At 42.0% G+C, this 15,790-nt stretch overlaps 1 protein-coding gene across 1 annotated transcript in view; it reads left to right on the top strand.

The window, feature by feature from the left end:
- Nucleotides 1-15,790, top strand: part of dysf (dysferlin, limb girdle muscular dystrophy 2B (autosomal recessive)) — a 75,752-nt gene that overhangs the window by 12,164 nt on the left and 47,798 nt on the right. The window contains exons 4-25 of the mRNA XM_030430197.1: nucleotides 1,842-1,947; nucleotides 4,192-4,315; nucleotides 4,389-4,645; nucleotides 4,913-5,041; nucleotides 5,603-5,665; nucleotides 5,799-5,849; nucleotides 6,239-6,269; nucleotides 6,367-6,482; nucleotides 7,022-7,148; nucleotides 7,227-7,330; nucleotides 7,419-7,487; nucleotides 7,576-7,619; nucleotides 10,323-10,405; nucleotides 11,737-11,769; nucleotides 12,014-12,129; nucleotides 13,100-13,213; nucleotides 13,298-13,475; nucleotides 13,603-13,727; nucleotides 13,806-13,912; nucleotides 14,415-14,610; nucleotides 14,701-14,847; nucleotides 14,932-15,063. Of these exons, the coding sequence (XP_030286057.1) occupies nucleotides 1,842-1,947; nucleotides 4,192-4,315; nucleotides 4,389-4,645; nucleotides 4,913-5,041; nucleotides 5,603-5,665; nucleotides 5,799-5,849; nucleotides 6,239-6,269; nucleotides 6,367-6,482; nucleotides 7,022-7,148; nucleotides 7,227-7,330; nucleotides 7,419-7,487; nucleotides 7,576-7,619; nucleotides 10,323-10,405; nucleotides 11,737-11,769; nucleotides 12,014-12,129; nucleotides 13,100-13,213; nucleotides 13,298-13,475; nucleotides 13,603-13,727; nucleotides 13,806-13,912; nucleotides 14,415-14,610; nucleotides 14,701-14,847; nucleotides 14,932-15,063 (2,452 nt within the window). The remainder of the gene's footprint in view (nucleotides 1-1,841; nucleotides 1,948-4,191; nucleotides 4,316-4,388; nucleotides 4,646-4,912; nucleotides 5,042-5,602; nucleotides 5,666-5,798; nucleotides 5,850-6,238; nucleotides 6,270-6,366; nucleotides 6,483-7,021; nucleotides 7,149-7,226; nucleotides 7,331-7,418; nucleotides 7,488-7,575; nucleotides 7,620-10,322; nucleotides 10,406-11,736; nucleotides 11,770-12,013; nucleotides 12,130-13,099; nucleotides 13,214-13,297; nucleotides 13,476-13,602; nucleotides 13,728-13,805; nucleotides 13,913-14,414; nucleotides 14,611-14,700; nucleotides 14,848-14,931; nucleotides 15,064-15,790) is intronic.

The raw sequence follows: 15,790 nt of genomic DNA on the forward strand, positions 1-15,790 counted from the left end.
CTTGTTAGTTTAGATGATCAGTGACTCTGAACTACATATTTCTGATGTTTCATTTGATATAATTGACCACAAGTGATGCAACAAACTTGAACAGCTTGTTGATATTTCTGACATCAGAAGTTCTAACACCAACCCTTGAGTGTTAAATCATTTCATACATACTTTCTATATTTGCACCTTCCCATAGATCAGAGTACAGGAACTGAGATAAGAACTGAGGTATTCCAGACTTAGACTTGGTTGATGGATTGGACCAAACTCTGGGCACAGACGGGGGTGTGGTCCATAGCCCAGAGTTGTTTGTTTTATGAAAACACCCCTTCAGATGGTTATTTTTGGATCGTTCCGCTTCATCAAGACGTCAGGCGTGTTGGAGTTCCCTCAGAGGGGAAAAAGAGGGCAGGCATGAAAGAATCAGGTCATCCTCTCATTGTGAACGTCGACTATTTATTCAGTCATATTTCCACCAATTCACTGACTGAAGTGTTGATTAATTGATTGATCCGTTCCTCAGCCTCTCATGGTACATTCAGACCCGAGCGTGACCTCTTCACCCAAGGCTGAGCTAAACTAACTACCGTAATGTTCACACTTACAGTACAGAGTGGTGTAGGGATGAGGTTTTTTTATAGGCGAACCTGGAAGTTAGCAAAAACCATACTGGCTGCACCTGATTGGACTAAAGTCACTCGTTGGCTGTTTATAGGTGCTATCTGGGAGTCTAATTTTCTTATGGTGATGATGCTTCGGTTTGCTCCAGGAAAGCACATTTCTTCCCTTCCGATCCAATCGGATATCTACCGATATCGATACTATTCCGATACCAGAGCTCTGTTTGCTTTAATATTATTGTTATCATTATTGTTGATTTTATATGAGGCTGAAATAAACTCCTCTCTACAGGCAAGTATGACATTGGGCAGAAGTCTGAAATCCAAATATCTGTAGTAAAGCTCAGGGCTGGAACTCCTTTTAACTTCTCAGCTAATTTGGTTGACACTCAGTTGTATAGTTCAGGTAGCGCAGTCTCTAATAAGTATCTCCTGGATGGTAAACTATACCGTGGCTGCAAGTGTTCAATCAGGCTGCGAAATCTTTTCCACCACTCATAACTGTTGAGCAACTTCTTGGTAATCCCTTTAGCTTTCACGTTGTCTGCCGGGAGTTTACCTTGACTTCAGAGGTGATTCCTGATGGCTCCTATCGTCTTTCTGCCTCCTCGCTAAAAATTCTGTGTGCTTTTTCACGTGGTGCTTTTTTAAAGATTTAATTGCGTTAGTGGCGTCGCGAGGGAGTTCCCGCCTCTCTGAATAACGGCTTTGCAAACATTGCATTTTGCTGTCTTGCTTTGCGGTGTTTCCACTGTGAAATATTTCCACACAACAAACATGTTTGCTAGACACAGTGCTGCTAAATGCTAGCCTGCTAGCTGGCTGCAAGCTGTGGAATGGATTTCCTGAACGGGGGCGTGTCTCATAATTCTGTGTCTTATTCAGCCACGCCCCTGTTCAGGAAATCCATTCCACAGTTTGCAGCCAGCTAGCAGACTAGCCGGCAGGTATCACTTGTGGAGTTATTTCTGCAGACAGCGTTAAAGCACGACATAACTCATGGATCGGAAATCTCTGATCTGTGAATTACATTGGTATTGGACCTGATACCAATACTGGAATCGGATCGGCCCCATCCCTAGTTTGCTCCCACACAAAATAACATTTCCTCATAAATAAAAAGATAAGTGAGTTTTCCGTTTCCGTTTTAAGATGTCTTCTGTCATCACCTCACTGCTTCTGTAACTAAGACAGTCCGTGAAGACATTTTAAGTTCTTGTGTCTGCTCAGGTTTCTGGGGGAATGCCGACTCTCTCTCAGAGACGTGCTCAACTCTCCCAACCTGGCGGGATCCTTCACCGTCTCCCTGCTGGACACCAAGAGGAACAACACCGGGGTGAGCCTGAACACACACACATTAATTTACAGCCTCATTGTATCATGAAGCAATCACAAGTCATAAATCACTCCGGGTTTCCTGTCCGGATCTAAAAATAAATATAGAGTTTCCTGAGTCAGAGCAGAATAACAGCCATAGGTCTCTATTAATCCCTTTAAATCTGATTACATTTGAGATGATTTAAACTTCAAATGCATAAGAAGTATTTATCTTTACAGAAAACAGAAAACCTCAGATTATAACAAGAAAATAACTTGATTCTGTGAAGATGCTCGCTGTGAAGAAATGTAAACTAAAGTCGTCGAAATGTAGAAAAAGCCTCGGGCAGGTTACAGACAGCACGTCAGTCATCTTCTGTTTTTTTTAGCAGCAGATGAAACGTTGAGTTCTGTTTCCCATCCTCATTTCCTGAACCCAAAACAAAGTCTTCCTCTCTGATTGATGTCACACACACACACACACACACACACACACACGCTGAAACACCATTTATGTGTTTATTAAATTTACATGACTGTATGCATATTTTCTCGTCAGGTCAAATTTAAGCCAGAGACCACCGTTCAAGACTGTGTTTAAAAATTAGTTTAAAGTCAATAATCAATCACACTTTATTGATATCATAGCTTTCAAACAAATCAAAATGCAATTCAAAATGCTTTAAAAGTGAAAGAACATGGTGGAAAACAGGTTCAGAGACTGATGCACACCGACGGCAATGAAATGATAACAGATAAAAACAAACAACAAAATAAAGATAAAAAATGAAATAAAGTATTAATGTAATATTTGATTTAAAAGAAGACAACAGCAGTGAAACCTAAATAAAAATCTATATTGACTATTGTACAAAGAACAAAGGGCTATGATAAAAGCAATATACATTAAAATAAGTAATAAGAATGCAATATTTTTAATGAGACGTCCGGATTGTGGCGACAAAACCAGGTATTTTAAGTCAAAACATGATGTTTTCTGAACGCTAACCAAATGTTTTCTGTTCCTGAACCTGACCAGAGTAAAAGCACATCGCTGTCACAACAATAAAACTGAAAACGTATCTTAAACGTACACCATCAACATTTATTCTGGCCCTTTTGTGTGTTTTCGTTTGTGGGACATTTAGATGTCTGTTTCCAGACAAAATCAAGTTTGTAGGAACAATGTGCGGCGCCGGAAAACATAATTACAAACCTGTTGATTAGAACCAGGTAATGCAGCCGATATCTTTGTTTACAGACACATTAGAGCTTATCACCGAAGCTGCTTTTTCCTGTTAGAGGAAGCTGCAGAAGACAACACCTTTCACTGCTCCACACACCCGACAGCACATTACTGCTGCTGCGGAAGAAATCCACACTCATTTTACAGATATCAAGCCGTCTATCCCTCAAACATCCGTGAAGTTTGGAGTGTTTGTGGTGAAATGCTCGTCCTCTCCTAACTGAGAAATGTTGGATGCTATCACTTATTCGTTTGCAAAGACAAACAAGTCGGTGCCACGGTTATAGGAGTGCTGTTCACAGTCAGAAAAGATGCGTTCATGTGCATGAGGGATCTTGATGAGGACATAATTTGGGTAAAAGGATTTCAGAAGTTAGAAATTAGAAATCTTAACGTCTTTTCGATAAGAACCTCAAACAATTTCCTCCTCTTATGGCTTGTTTGAGCAGGAAATATTCTCATTTTATCCATCTTATCCAGTTCACTCCCCTCTTGATGCTGTAAGAGTTTGACACAGTTTCATATATTTAAGTACATTTAACGTTTTTCCATGTTTCCCCCTCAATAGATGTTCCTCTGAGAGGCTCTGGCTGGTAAACCTGGTAAATAAAGGTTGAAATCTTGCTGAAAAATACTTGTTGCTTGCTCGATTAGACGTCTGCTAATTTAACAAGAACTTCCTGCTTAATCAACTCCGGTAATGTTTCCGTCAGATTAGAGGAAAAATAAGTTATTTCTGATTAACTTCCTTGCGTCAAGGGAATCTCATCGGAAAAATTTATTTAGCGTCAAGCAGAAATCTTTTAATCAACATGATTTTGATCTGGCTTGAGACTTATTGTCCAAGTAAATGCAGCTAATGAACCCTGATTGCAAAATGAGATAAAAAACAAACTATGGAAGCTTTAATTTAACGTGCAATCGGTCGACACTGAGCGTCTGTGTTTCCTCTCCTCTCCCAGCATGCATTTTTAATCTTTTTTTTTTTACATTAGCTGTTCTATGTGTCTCCACCAGGCCACGCTGTCCCTGCAGGTTTCTTACATCCCTCCTCCAGGACTGGCTCCGGTCTTCCAGCCTCCTCACCAGCCTGAATCTGTGCCTCATAACAACCCCACTGTGGAGCTGGACACCGTCACAAGTAATGTCCTCTCTCATTTACTCCATACAATGTGCATTATATCTTTGATCTATATTTACTTTCCGTCCGGCAGTGATTTCTCTGGACACTCTGGGCGAGGAGGACACGGAGAGCATGATGATGCTGGAGCCTACGGAGGACCAGGGTCCAGACGACGGGCGCTCCATGGTCATCGTCGGCCCTCAGGGGCCCGCGGGCCACGAGTCGCCCACCGCCCAGACGCCCAAACGCTCGCCGCCGTCCTACAACACCCACGGAGGGCTGAGGAAGAGGAGGAGAGGAGCGAGCAGTCAGCACAAACCGCTGCCCAACAAACCTCAGGACCTTCAGGTGCAGAGTGCTGCAGGGATGAGTTGGCTTTACAATCAGAAGACATGCTCACAGTGACACCTTGTGGTGATTTTGGTGAATTACACAAGAAACACAAGAGAATTTACTCTATTACAGTCACAAAACCACAGGAAGCAACAATATAACACACGGCGGACACAAAACAGACAAGACAGAGACCTTTAAAATAATTGTCACCTGGTCTGTTCATTGTTATTTTTGCAGTTTTTATCTATCAGGGTCTTAAAACTTGTCTTCCGGGTTCAGGTTCGTGTGCGGGTCATCGAGGGCCGCCAGCTGCCAGGCATCAACATCAAGCCTGTCGTCAAGGTAACGGTATCCGGGCAGACCAAGAGGACTCGCATCAGGAAGGGCAACAACCCGGTGTTCGACGAGGTAAACAAATGTAACCCACTCACTCCTTTTTACCTGTTGAGATATTAGTTCAAATGTAGTTATCTGTAATTTAATGAGAGTGTTGAACATGAATCTCCACACCAGGAATGCAGGAATTAAAACAAATACATATTTATACATGTTTTTTTCAGGAATAAGTACAAATCAGCTTCATAAATACACAAAATATAACATAATGTAACACAAAAGCATCTATGATAGATAACTCAACTTTTATTTGTGAGACTTCTCATTGGACAACTGTGTTAATATGTGGGCTGCAACTTAATCCCCATTTTTTAGCCTGCGTTTGTTCAGATATTGTCAGATTGGTGGTATAAAAAAGTTATGCCGAATTAGCTATCAGCACTTCCTGTTTGCAATGGACCCATGGATGTATAGACAACTGTCACTGTCGGACTCTGAGGCTGAGGAAAACTTAAAAACGTGGTGATTCTAAGGCAGGTTCTGGAGTCATAAAGAGAGTCTTCTCTCCAGTTATTTAGCGGTGGATTTATGAATATAAATGTCAGCCTCACTTGTTTGTTTTCCTCCCGACAGACGTTCTTCCTGAACTTCTTTGAGACTCCATCGGACCTGTTTGATGAACCCATCTTCATCACTGTGAGTCTGATGCTTCGCCTCCGTTTGTATTTTGTAACACTACAAATCTGCTGCTGTGAGGTTTTTCTTCCTGTTGTGTTCACTTTAGGTTTTGCTCTTGATTAAATGTTAAATCTCTCTCTCTACCCATCAGGTGTGTGACTCTCGCTCACTCAGAACCGACGCTGTGATCGGTGAATTTAAGGTAAACCCCCATCTCAGTGACAGTGATGGTAGAAGTACTCAGATCCTTTTCTTAAGGAAAAAGTACTAATACCACATTGTGGAAACACATGAAACTGTTTTTTTTAGCTTAAGAAGCAGGAGAACTTTCTCAAAATGTAAAATAATGCTTCACTCTTCAATACATCAGAAATATTCACATGTAAAAATTGGAAAAATTTATTTTCCACTGGACAGGAAGAAGTGAAAAGTACTACATTTGCCTCTGAGGTGTAGTGGAGTAGATGTATAAAGCTGTATAAAATAGAAATACTATACTTCAACGTGAATGTACTTGTTCACCCAAAAAAGAAAACAAGAAAAAATGAATTTAAAACCAGAAACAACTTTAATCTTGTGATATTTTTTCAGGTGGATGTGGGCACCGTCTACAATGAGCACAGTGAGTAAATGTTTATTTGGACTGTGGAAGAAAAAAATAGCTGTAAATGGTTAAATTTGAGGTTTCTCAGTTTGACGCCGCTCCCTCCTCTCTACAGGACACTGCTTCTTGAGAAAATGGCTGCTGCTGTGTGACCCCGACGACCTCTCTGCCGGGGTCAAAGGTTACCTGAAGGTCAGCCTGTTGGTTCTGGCGGCCGGCGACGAGCCGCCGGTGAGTCTTATTGGATGAAAGAAGATCCGCGAAACAGCGTAACGATGATACTGGTTCTTATGTTGGTGTTGTACTGTCCTGTAAAACAAGATGAGGGTCCTCAAAACTTCAGTTTAAAGCTATACATTGTAATTAATGCTAATATAAGGCAAGCATTGTACACCAATATGGTAGTTTACATATTAGCAATGTTAGCATGTTGCTCTGCTAACAGTGTTTGCATGCTAACATAAGGTGTTGACGAGTAAATGCTAAATATTAGCAATTTAACACGAGTTTGACATGTTACTGCAACACTCAAATGTTAGCCTGCTAGCATGTAAGCTTTCAAAGTGCTACAGGTGAGGCTAAATACAGGTGAGGCTGGAAAAACTACATATTACACCCCAATTTGAAGACAAGTAAGTATAATTCCTGAAGTGCATAAGTTTTATTAGCGAAATGACTTCAAAATAATCGAAAGTAAAAGTATTTATTAGTCTTTATTTTATTATTCAAGCATTAATTTATGTTTGTATCTGTATCTGTGTGTCTTCCAGGCCGACAGACGTGATTCTGTGGAGGATAAAGAAGATATCGAAGGGAACCTTCTGAGACCGGCTGGTCTGTCTCTGAGAGGAGCCACGTTCAACCTGAGGATCTTCAGAGCTGAAGACCTGCCACAAAGTCGGTCCTCTACAGTGTTTGTTTGATGTTAGTCTATCTGCTTTGAAAGATTATTAATTCCTTGTTCTCTGTCTGCAGTGGATGACGCCTTCATGGACGGGATGAAACAGATTCTGGGGTTCGACAGCAACAGGAAGAACCTGGTGGATCCTCTGGTGGAGATCCACTTCGCCGGAAAGACTGTGAGTATCCTACTTTAATATTTTATCACAAACTGCAACCTTAAATAGAGAACTTAATCGTTTAATTGGATTTTCTATCTTTTATCAGGTCTGCACTAAAATTCTGGAGAAGAATGCCAATCCACAGTGGAACCAGAGTCTGAGCATGCCCATCAGGGTGAGACACACAAACAAACCAGGCAAACACACAACATAACAATTAAAACTTATGTTCAAACAGACTACACTTTCTTTCTCCCTCGCAGTTTCCCTCCATGTGTGAGAAGATGAGGATCAGAATCCTGGACTGGTGAATCTTTGCTGATATATAACTTCATTTTCACATTTTATTTAAACAAACTCACAAAAATATGAAGAATTTGTGTGAAACTTAGAGTATATGTTCAGTTTAGGGGAAGTTTTTCAGACAATTCTTAATTCTTTTCTTTTAGTGGTTCCCGATTAGATTAGGTTCCTCATCAACAACTGTGCAGTATCAATAACACCCAGTGTTGGGAAGATTACTTTGGAAATGTAGTTGGTTACAATTACAAGTTACCCTGTTGAAAATGTAATAGTAGTGTAACTATTTCAATTACTTTCTCAAAGTAATGTAACTAATTACATTTGATTACATTATGATTACTTTTCTTAATTTTGAATGAAATCTCTCAACTGCTAACCATTTTCACATTTTAAGACCTATAGTGTGATAAACCTTTCAGTTCAAAGGTTTAACCATATATTATGAGTCTGACCTTAGGCCTGTACTGAAGGAGGCTCACTTCCTCACTAAATGGAGCGACAACCGGCTGATTTCAGCCAAGAGGAGCAGGTTGTTTTAATGGAGAGAGTATGAGCGATACAAAAAAGCCTGATCACAGCCTGAAGCAACAGTGTTGCTGCAAATATGACAAGAGGAGGCTGATTTTAATTTCTGACTCTGACTACATTGAGCTGCTTTTAAATATGAAGCTTTAGAGCAACAACAACTGTTGTTTTAAACAGTTTTATATTGTTTTCATATATTTCACTGATCGCAATTATAAAATGCCAGTGTGTGTTTTATTGAAAGCGAGGCTGGTGTGCGTATGAAAATAGGTTACAGTGGGTTTTTTAGGTGCTGTAGCTACAAGCAAATCTCATGTTGTCTCTGTACAAAGACCTTTTTAAATGTGAGAAAACAGAGTAGACCTACTCAAGATTTGCGTTTGGGCAACACATAACAGGCGAAACAATTAATTTATTCATGGCCACATTAAGTTAAATGATCTGTCCTGCTGCGAGCGCACAACTTCTTTCAGTGGTGACTGACTGTATATAAAAGTAAATAGGCTATAGCCTAATAAATGACCTCCTGACGCGAGTCGGATCAACAGCTGAGCAGCGTATCCCCTCAGCTGAACATCTGTAGAGACGCTCAGAGAGAAAGTAAACAGCAGCGGATCAGCGCGATCTCTCCCTCCGTACAAATGTTCTGATCCAGCTCCACTGGACTTTCAAAGTAAAGGTGACGCCAGCTGTAAATGAGTTAAATCGTGAAACAGCGGCGCTTTTATAGCCGATTTTATTATTAAACTCTGAACAGAACCTGGTCGGGACCAGGTTATGAGCTAGGCATAAGTTACCATGGTGATCTAGCCGGGTTAAAAGCGAGCCACCTTTGTAATACAGGGAAGCCTGGCTTCTGTCTGTATGAAGTGTTTTTTGTATTTCCAGCCCAGGAACATCTTGTGCGCCGCCGACACTGTTGCTGCTGAGTCTGACTGCCGCCGTACGGTTTGTCGGTTGAGTCGAATGGCACATGACCAGAGAGAGCCAATCACAAGCGTCAGTTTTGGAAGGAGGATGTTGATATGAAAAAAACTAAAAACAAACATGAATCTAGGGGGGCGAAAAACTATTTGATAAATCCGAGCTTTTGCGGCGATTTTTCAAATGTAACTTAAGTTGTAATCATTGAAATTTCCAAAAGCAACTGTAATTTAATTACATATTTTCTCCCAGTAATGTAACAGATTACAATTACGTAAATTTTGTAATTAAATTACGTAACGTCGTTACATGTAATTCGTTACTCCCCAACACTGATAACACCACAATATGCAGTATAATCCAAGCTTAAGATCAGAAACACAAATGAAATAGCTCGACACAGTGACCCAGAACAGAAACAAAAACAAAATGACCAAAAACACACAGCTCCAAAACAATAACTAAAAGTAGACAAAAGGGAACCAAAACAACAATAGCGTCTATGGCAGGATGTCAGCGCAGTAACTGCTAACTGCTGCTACCTGTAGCTATCTGGTTAGCTGAGTTAGCCATGAAGCTAACAGTCTAATTAGCTGACTCAAGTTTGCCTACACTGTGAGGTTGCACTGCTAGCGCACTGGGGCTAGCTGGTTAGCATGCTAACTAAAAATACAATACAAAACTGATATTTCTCACATTCTCTTGATAATTTGAGTGTATATTTCTTAAATGTTACACCTCCAAATCAAATCCCTATTAGACAAGATCAAGACAACTTTGTTAAGCTGTTGGTTACAACTTGATCTCTGTGTTTTAAGCTTGTATTTATTTACATTTTGGCCAGTTGGCACCATTAAAAGTATGCCGAATTAGCTATTGACACCTTCTCTTCGCAATGTATCCATGAATGTACAGATGACCATCACAGGAATGCTTTAATACCAAATATAACTTAAAAATGTGATAATTTTAAGGCAAGTTCAAGTTGTATGGAGCCTCTTTTTGCAATGACTTATTGGGGGATTTATGAACATTAATCCACAATAGATATTGGAGATAATGACATTCAAGTTGTACTGAATCTATAACTGTGTATCATGTCTATATGTTCAGATATGAGTGAGTTATTTTGGTGCACATTGTAGCTATTGAATTCATTTTTTTCTCCATTTTATTTTTTGAAATACTTTGATTTATGACATCTTCGTTTGGCTTTAAAAGCACGTGTCTGGGTTCTCCTCTTACTTCCTCATTCCAGGGACAGAGCCAGTCACAACGACGTCATCGGCACCACCCACCTCTGTATGTCCAAGATCTCGGCCCCCGGTGGAGAGATAGATGGTGAGTAACCAGTCGAAACTGGTCTCAACCGGACTGTGTCTGACCCGTTTGGTTTAGACTGAAATTGGCTGGCTTGGACTGCACCAGAGTGTTTGTACTTTGTCTCGTCTCGTCTGGTTTGGTTCAGTAAAATAATTTTAAAAACAGGTGTGTCTCAAAACAACCAGTACAAGAAGAAATTTTGGAGTCGATTTTCAGTCAATGGGTCAAATTATGTGGAAGCCAACATTTTCATTAAAAAAACGCTTTAGGCTGTTTTTTTCATGTTGGGTAGCTAACGCTTACTAGCAACTGTCTGTAGATATTTGAAGGATATCTACAAACACAACCAGGGAATAAAAGATTCAATTTCCTTTATTATATAAAATGTTTTTATTATGAAACAGGTCTAGTTGCTGTAAAAGTGCTGTGAAAGTATCAGAACGCTCAAACCTCAGAGACTGTACACAGTCTGTGGTGAGAAACTGCCTTTAAAGGAGCCATTGGGACATCTGTAACATTGTGATGTCGTGACTATACGTCACTCGCTCAGGCCTGTGAGAGCTGACCAATCAGAGCACACTGGGCTCTTCTGAAGGAGGGTCTTATAGAGAAAGGAGCTAAGACAGGCCATCGGACAGTATGAGAGAAAATAATGTGTTTTTCAATGTAAAAGCATGTTAACGCTTTTAAGTAGACATCCAAAATAAAAGTATGAATGACAATAATGTGCCACTTTTAAAGTGGTGAGTCATCGTCTGGGTTCCGCTGTTGGAGGGTGTCGCTCTGACCGGTCTGATCCTGGACTGGTGATGTCTGATGTGATCATCAGTTTTTGTCAGGAACATGAATTATATATTTTGCACGTGGCTTCCAGCATCTTTAGATAAACTTCGACGTTTGCATACAGCATGAATTCACTTGGAAAATCAAGAATTAGCTCTGAAGTCCTTTGTGAGAACTTGAACCACCAGATGGATCTGTGTCTGTGGACGTTACCAGGCATGGATGTTATTTATTGATTAATTTTTTTCAGTGACATGCATGAGGACTAACTTTGTAATATTTGTGTGCTGAACACTGACACTGCTTGAGTTTTCAGTCCTCGGAGTGCCTCGAACTGGTCTTGTCCTAGCATCTTTCAAAATAAAAGTGTTTCCTGCTTCTCCCTTCCTACAAAGAACAAACACTTTCCTTCCCTTTGTCACCAAAAAACTGTGAACAGTTTAGCTCTGTATCTTGAGTTTAGCGGTGTGTTTGTGGTCCTGTGCATCTGTTTGGGTTTGAGTGGCGTTTCAAAGACGTCTCTCTCTTTTCTGACTCTGAACCATCCTTCCTCTCTACGCATTCAGATGACTTGACACCGCGGAGCGTCCACTCTGGCAGTACGTCCACCATCCTCTCTTAATTTTCCGTGAAACAGCTTCAGTCAATTCAACTGTTTCGCTTCCTTTTTTTGTGACGTATACTTTCTTCTGTTTCCATCTTAATTCTGATCAAACTCTCTGAATCTATATCATGTCAAGTGCACCTCATTTTCACCATTTAATCAGCTAATCAATCAATCTTTTTCTTCATTTTTCACCGCTCCACAATCTGTTTGTAATGAGATCTGTTGTGTCGTTGCAGTGGATGACACTCTGGGTTTCCTGCCATCATTCGGCCCGTGTTTCGTCAACATGTACGGCAGCCCCAGGGAGTTCACCGCCTTCAACGATCCTCACGAAGTGCTGAACATCGGAAAAGTAACTCAACACAACGTTTTTTCACATGAAGAAATAAATATCTTCATGTGTAACATTTGCTGAATTTACAAAAAGGCCTGAATAATTAAGAATTTGTTGTCGACAGCATTTGACAAAGTTTATAAAGTTTATTCCAACTCAACAACACACAGAATTGAGCACATTTTAAAGGGAGCCTGGTAACTTTCTCCACAGGCATCAAAGACAATGCCTATATTGGTCCCTGTTTTCTGTATTTGCACAAATTTGACATGTTTGCTGTCAACAAATCTTTGTTTACTTTTATAAAGTTTATATAAATGGTGAAATCTTTGAGATTGTGTGTTCAACTTTAGACATAAAGCAGGCAGGCTGGTGCAGTGATGCAACATCAAACTGACACTTTATACAAGGAAAGAAACAACCTAATGTATCGTATTCAATGCCGAATTTACAAGAAGGCCAGAATAAATAAGAATTTGTTGTTAACGGCATTTTACAAAGTTTATAAAGTTTATTCTAACTCAACAACTCCCAAATTTGTGGGATTTTTAAAGGGAGTCTGGCTGCTCTATCCTGGGGCTACGAATAAGTGGCCTGTATTGGTTACTGGTTACTGTATTTGTAAAATTTGGCATGATCACCATCAATAAAATGTCTTGTCTTGTAAATTTATAGTAAATTAGTTGAAACATTTTAGACATATAGCAGGCGGGCTGGTTCAGTGATGTGACATCAAACTGACAACAACTTAATGTAAAGCCGTTAATGCCGAATTCACAAGAAGGCACCGAAATTTTTTTCATTTGCAGTTTCACTTTCACAAAGTGTTTAGAATTGTCTCATCATGTGGCGTCTCTAAAAACTGCATGATTTGTTAAGGGAGTCTGGTGTTCCCAAATCGATCTCAAATGTGGCCTCAGTGCATCTTGGGTTTTTTTTTATTTGGTGTATTTTATTGATTAACGCAGCAGCTTCCTCTGTCTGTCAGGGGGAGGGCGTGGCCTACCGAGGTCGAGTTTTACTGGAGTTAACTACCAAACTGGTGGACAAGCCGGAGCAGAAAACTGAAGACATCCCATCGGACGACCTGCTGGTGGTGGAGGTGAGAGGGAGGAGGATGCACACACACACACACGCACACACAGAAAAATAAAGATATCATCCATCTGTTTTCTCCGTCTAACAGAAGTTTCTGAGGAAGAGGAAGTTCTCCCTCTTAGTGGCGTTTTACTCGGCCACGCTCCTGCAGGACGTCGACGACGCCATCCAGTTCGAGGTCAGCATCGGTAACTACGGCAACAAGTTCGACTACACCTGCCTCCCTCTGGCCTCCACCACCCAGTTCAGCCGGGCTGTGTTTGACGGTAGGTGGACGGCAGAGTCCTGATGACAAGGCTGTGATTTGATGATTTGGATGATACTGATTGCATCGTTGTCATCTGTGTGTGTGTGTGTGTGTGTGTGTGTGTGTGTGTGTGTGTGTGTGTCCAGGTTGTCACTACTACTACCTCCCGTGGGGGAACGTGAAGCCGGTGGTGGTTCTGTCGTCAGAGTGGGAGGACATCAAACCGAGGATCGAGGCCCTCAACATGCTGCTGGCGGTTGTAGAGAGACTGGTGGGTGTTGATGCTCGGTTGGTCTTCTTCTTAAAGCTTCTTAACACTGATCGTGTGTGTGATTGTGTGTGTGTTCAGGAGGAGAACATGCAGCGGGTGCAGCTGGAGGTGAAGGCCGGCAGTGATCTGGAGGAGGTGGAGCTGCGGGTGGTGGAGCTGTTGGACCAGGTCATCGCAGACTGCAGGTAAACACGCATGTGCTGGAGGCAGTGATGTGCACAAGGGGGGGGGGGCAGGGGGGGCAGTTGTCCCCCCTCATGGCCCAATTGTTGAAAAACGCGCACTAAAGTGCCCTCCTGAGAGCCAAAATGCGCGCTAAAGTGCCCTCCTGAGAGCCAAAAAAGCATGCCAAAGTGCCCTCTTGGTTGGCAAAACACACTAAACTGCCCCCTTGGCTGGTTAAAACATGATAAACTGCCCTCTTGGGAGCCAAAACGAGCGCTAAAGTGCCCTCTTGGGAGCCAAAACACGCGCTAAAGTGCCCTCTTGGGAGCCAAAGCATGTGCTAAAGTTCCCTCTCGAGAGCCAAAAACACGCACTAAAGCGCCCTCTTGGGAGCCAAAACGCTCGCTAAAGTGCCCTTCTTTTTCGCCCCTGCCCTTCAAAAAGTCTGCGCACACCACTGGCTGGAGGTGTTTTATATGATGCTTCAGACTTCTGTTGGCTTACTTCTTTCTTTGAATCCAGTGAGGAGCTGCCCTCCCTCGACCACTGGCAGTGTGCGACTCCTCTGGACCGCTCGCTGAGGCACATTCGGGTTCTCCACCTGCAGCAGATCGTCTCGGCGGCGCTCGCTCTCAAACACGGGCCGGCAACAGAGCTGTCCACGGTGATGGATCAGGCGGAGGACTGGGCCAGCAGGCTCAGGACGATGGCTGAGGAGGTTTGTTTGTACCACTGATGATTTACAATAACTGATCATTTATATTTTATCAAGAATAATAAATAAAGACTTATATTCTCTGTCGCCCAGCCTCAGAACAGCCTCCCAGACATCGTGATCTGGATGCTGCAGGGCGACCGCAGGGTGGCGTACCACCGCATCCCAGCGCACACCGTCATCTTCTCCCAGCAGCACTGTGGGAAACACTGCGGGCAGCTGCAGACCGTCTTCCTCAAAGTAAGCACACAAGCGCACTCGTAGAAAAAACACACATATCGTCACCTGAAATGAAGCTTTTTCCTGACTGTCCGTGTCCTACAGTACCCACAGGGCAGCGGCGGAGAGGCCAAGCTTCCTGGTCAGCTGAGGGTCAAGGTCTGGTTCGGACTGGCTGCCGACGTCAAACACTTCAACGAATACGCTGAGGGGAAACTTTCGGTGTTTGCTGAGACGGTAAGATGGCTGCCGCTGGTCTTCAGTAAGCTCCACCCACCTTGGTTACTGTTGCTAAGCCTGTCAAGCTCTCACATACGTCATTTACAAAGATAATCGCAATAGATATACCATCAATATTCCACAAAACTTCTGAAACAGTGGGCACTGAATGTCGGCTGAATTACGACCTTCGTTGGCAGATTGTAGCAGCTGTAGCTAGCTGATTGTAGCAGCTGTAGCTAGCTGATTGTAGCAGCTGTTGCTAGTTGATTGTAGCAGCAGTAGCTAGCTGATTGTAGTAGCTGTAGCTAGCTGATTGTAGCAGCTGTACTTAGCTGATTGTAGCAGCTGTAGTTAGCTGACTGTAGCAACTGTAGCTAGCTGATTGTAGCAGCTGTAGTTAGCTGATTGTAGCAGCTGTAGTTAGCTGATTGTAGCAGCAGTAGTTAGCTGATTGTAGCAGCTGTAGTTAGCTGATTGTAGCAGCAGTAGTTAGCTGATTGTAGCAGCTGTAGTTAGCTGATTGTAGCAGCTGTCGTTAGCTGGTTGTAGCAGCAGTAGCTAGCTGATTGTAGCAACTGTAGTTACCTGATTGTAGCAGCTGTAGCTAGCTGATTAAGCAATCAGAAGCTCATGCATGTTGAATATTGTCTTAGAGTTAAATTCAACAATAATTAAATCTGTTGATGTTTACAAAAATGCTTCTATCGTCATGGTTTTGGTTTTCATCTTTGGTGCTTCCTGT

Source organism: Sparus aurata, chromosome 10, assembly GCF_900880675.1.
Source record: "Sparus aurata chromosome 10, fSpaAur1.1, whole genome shotgun sequence".
In the NCBI taxonomy this organism is placed as follows: domain Eukaryota; kingdom Metazoa; phylum Chordata; class Actinopteri; order Spariformes; family Sparidae; genus Sparus; species Sparus aurata.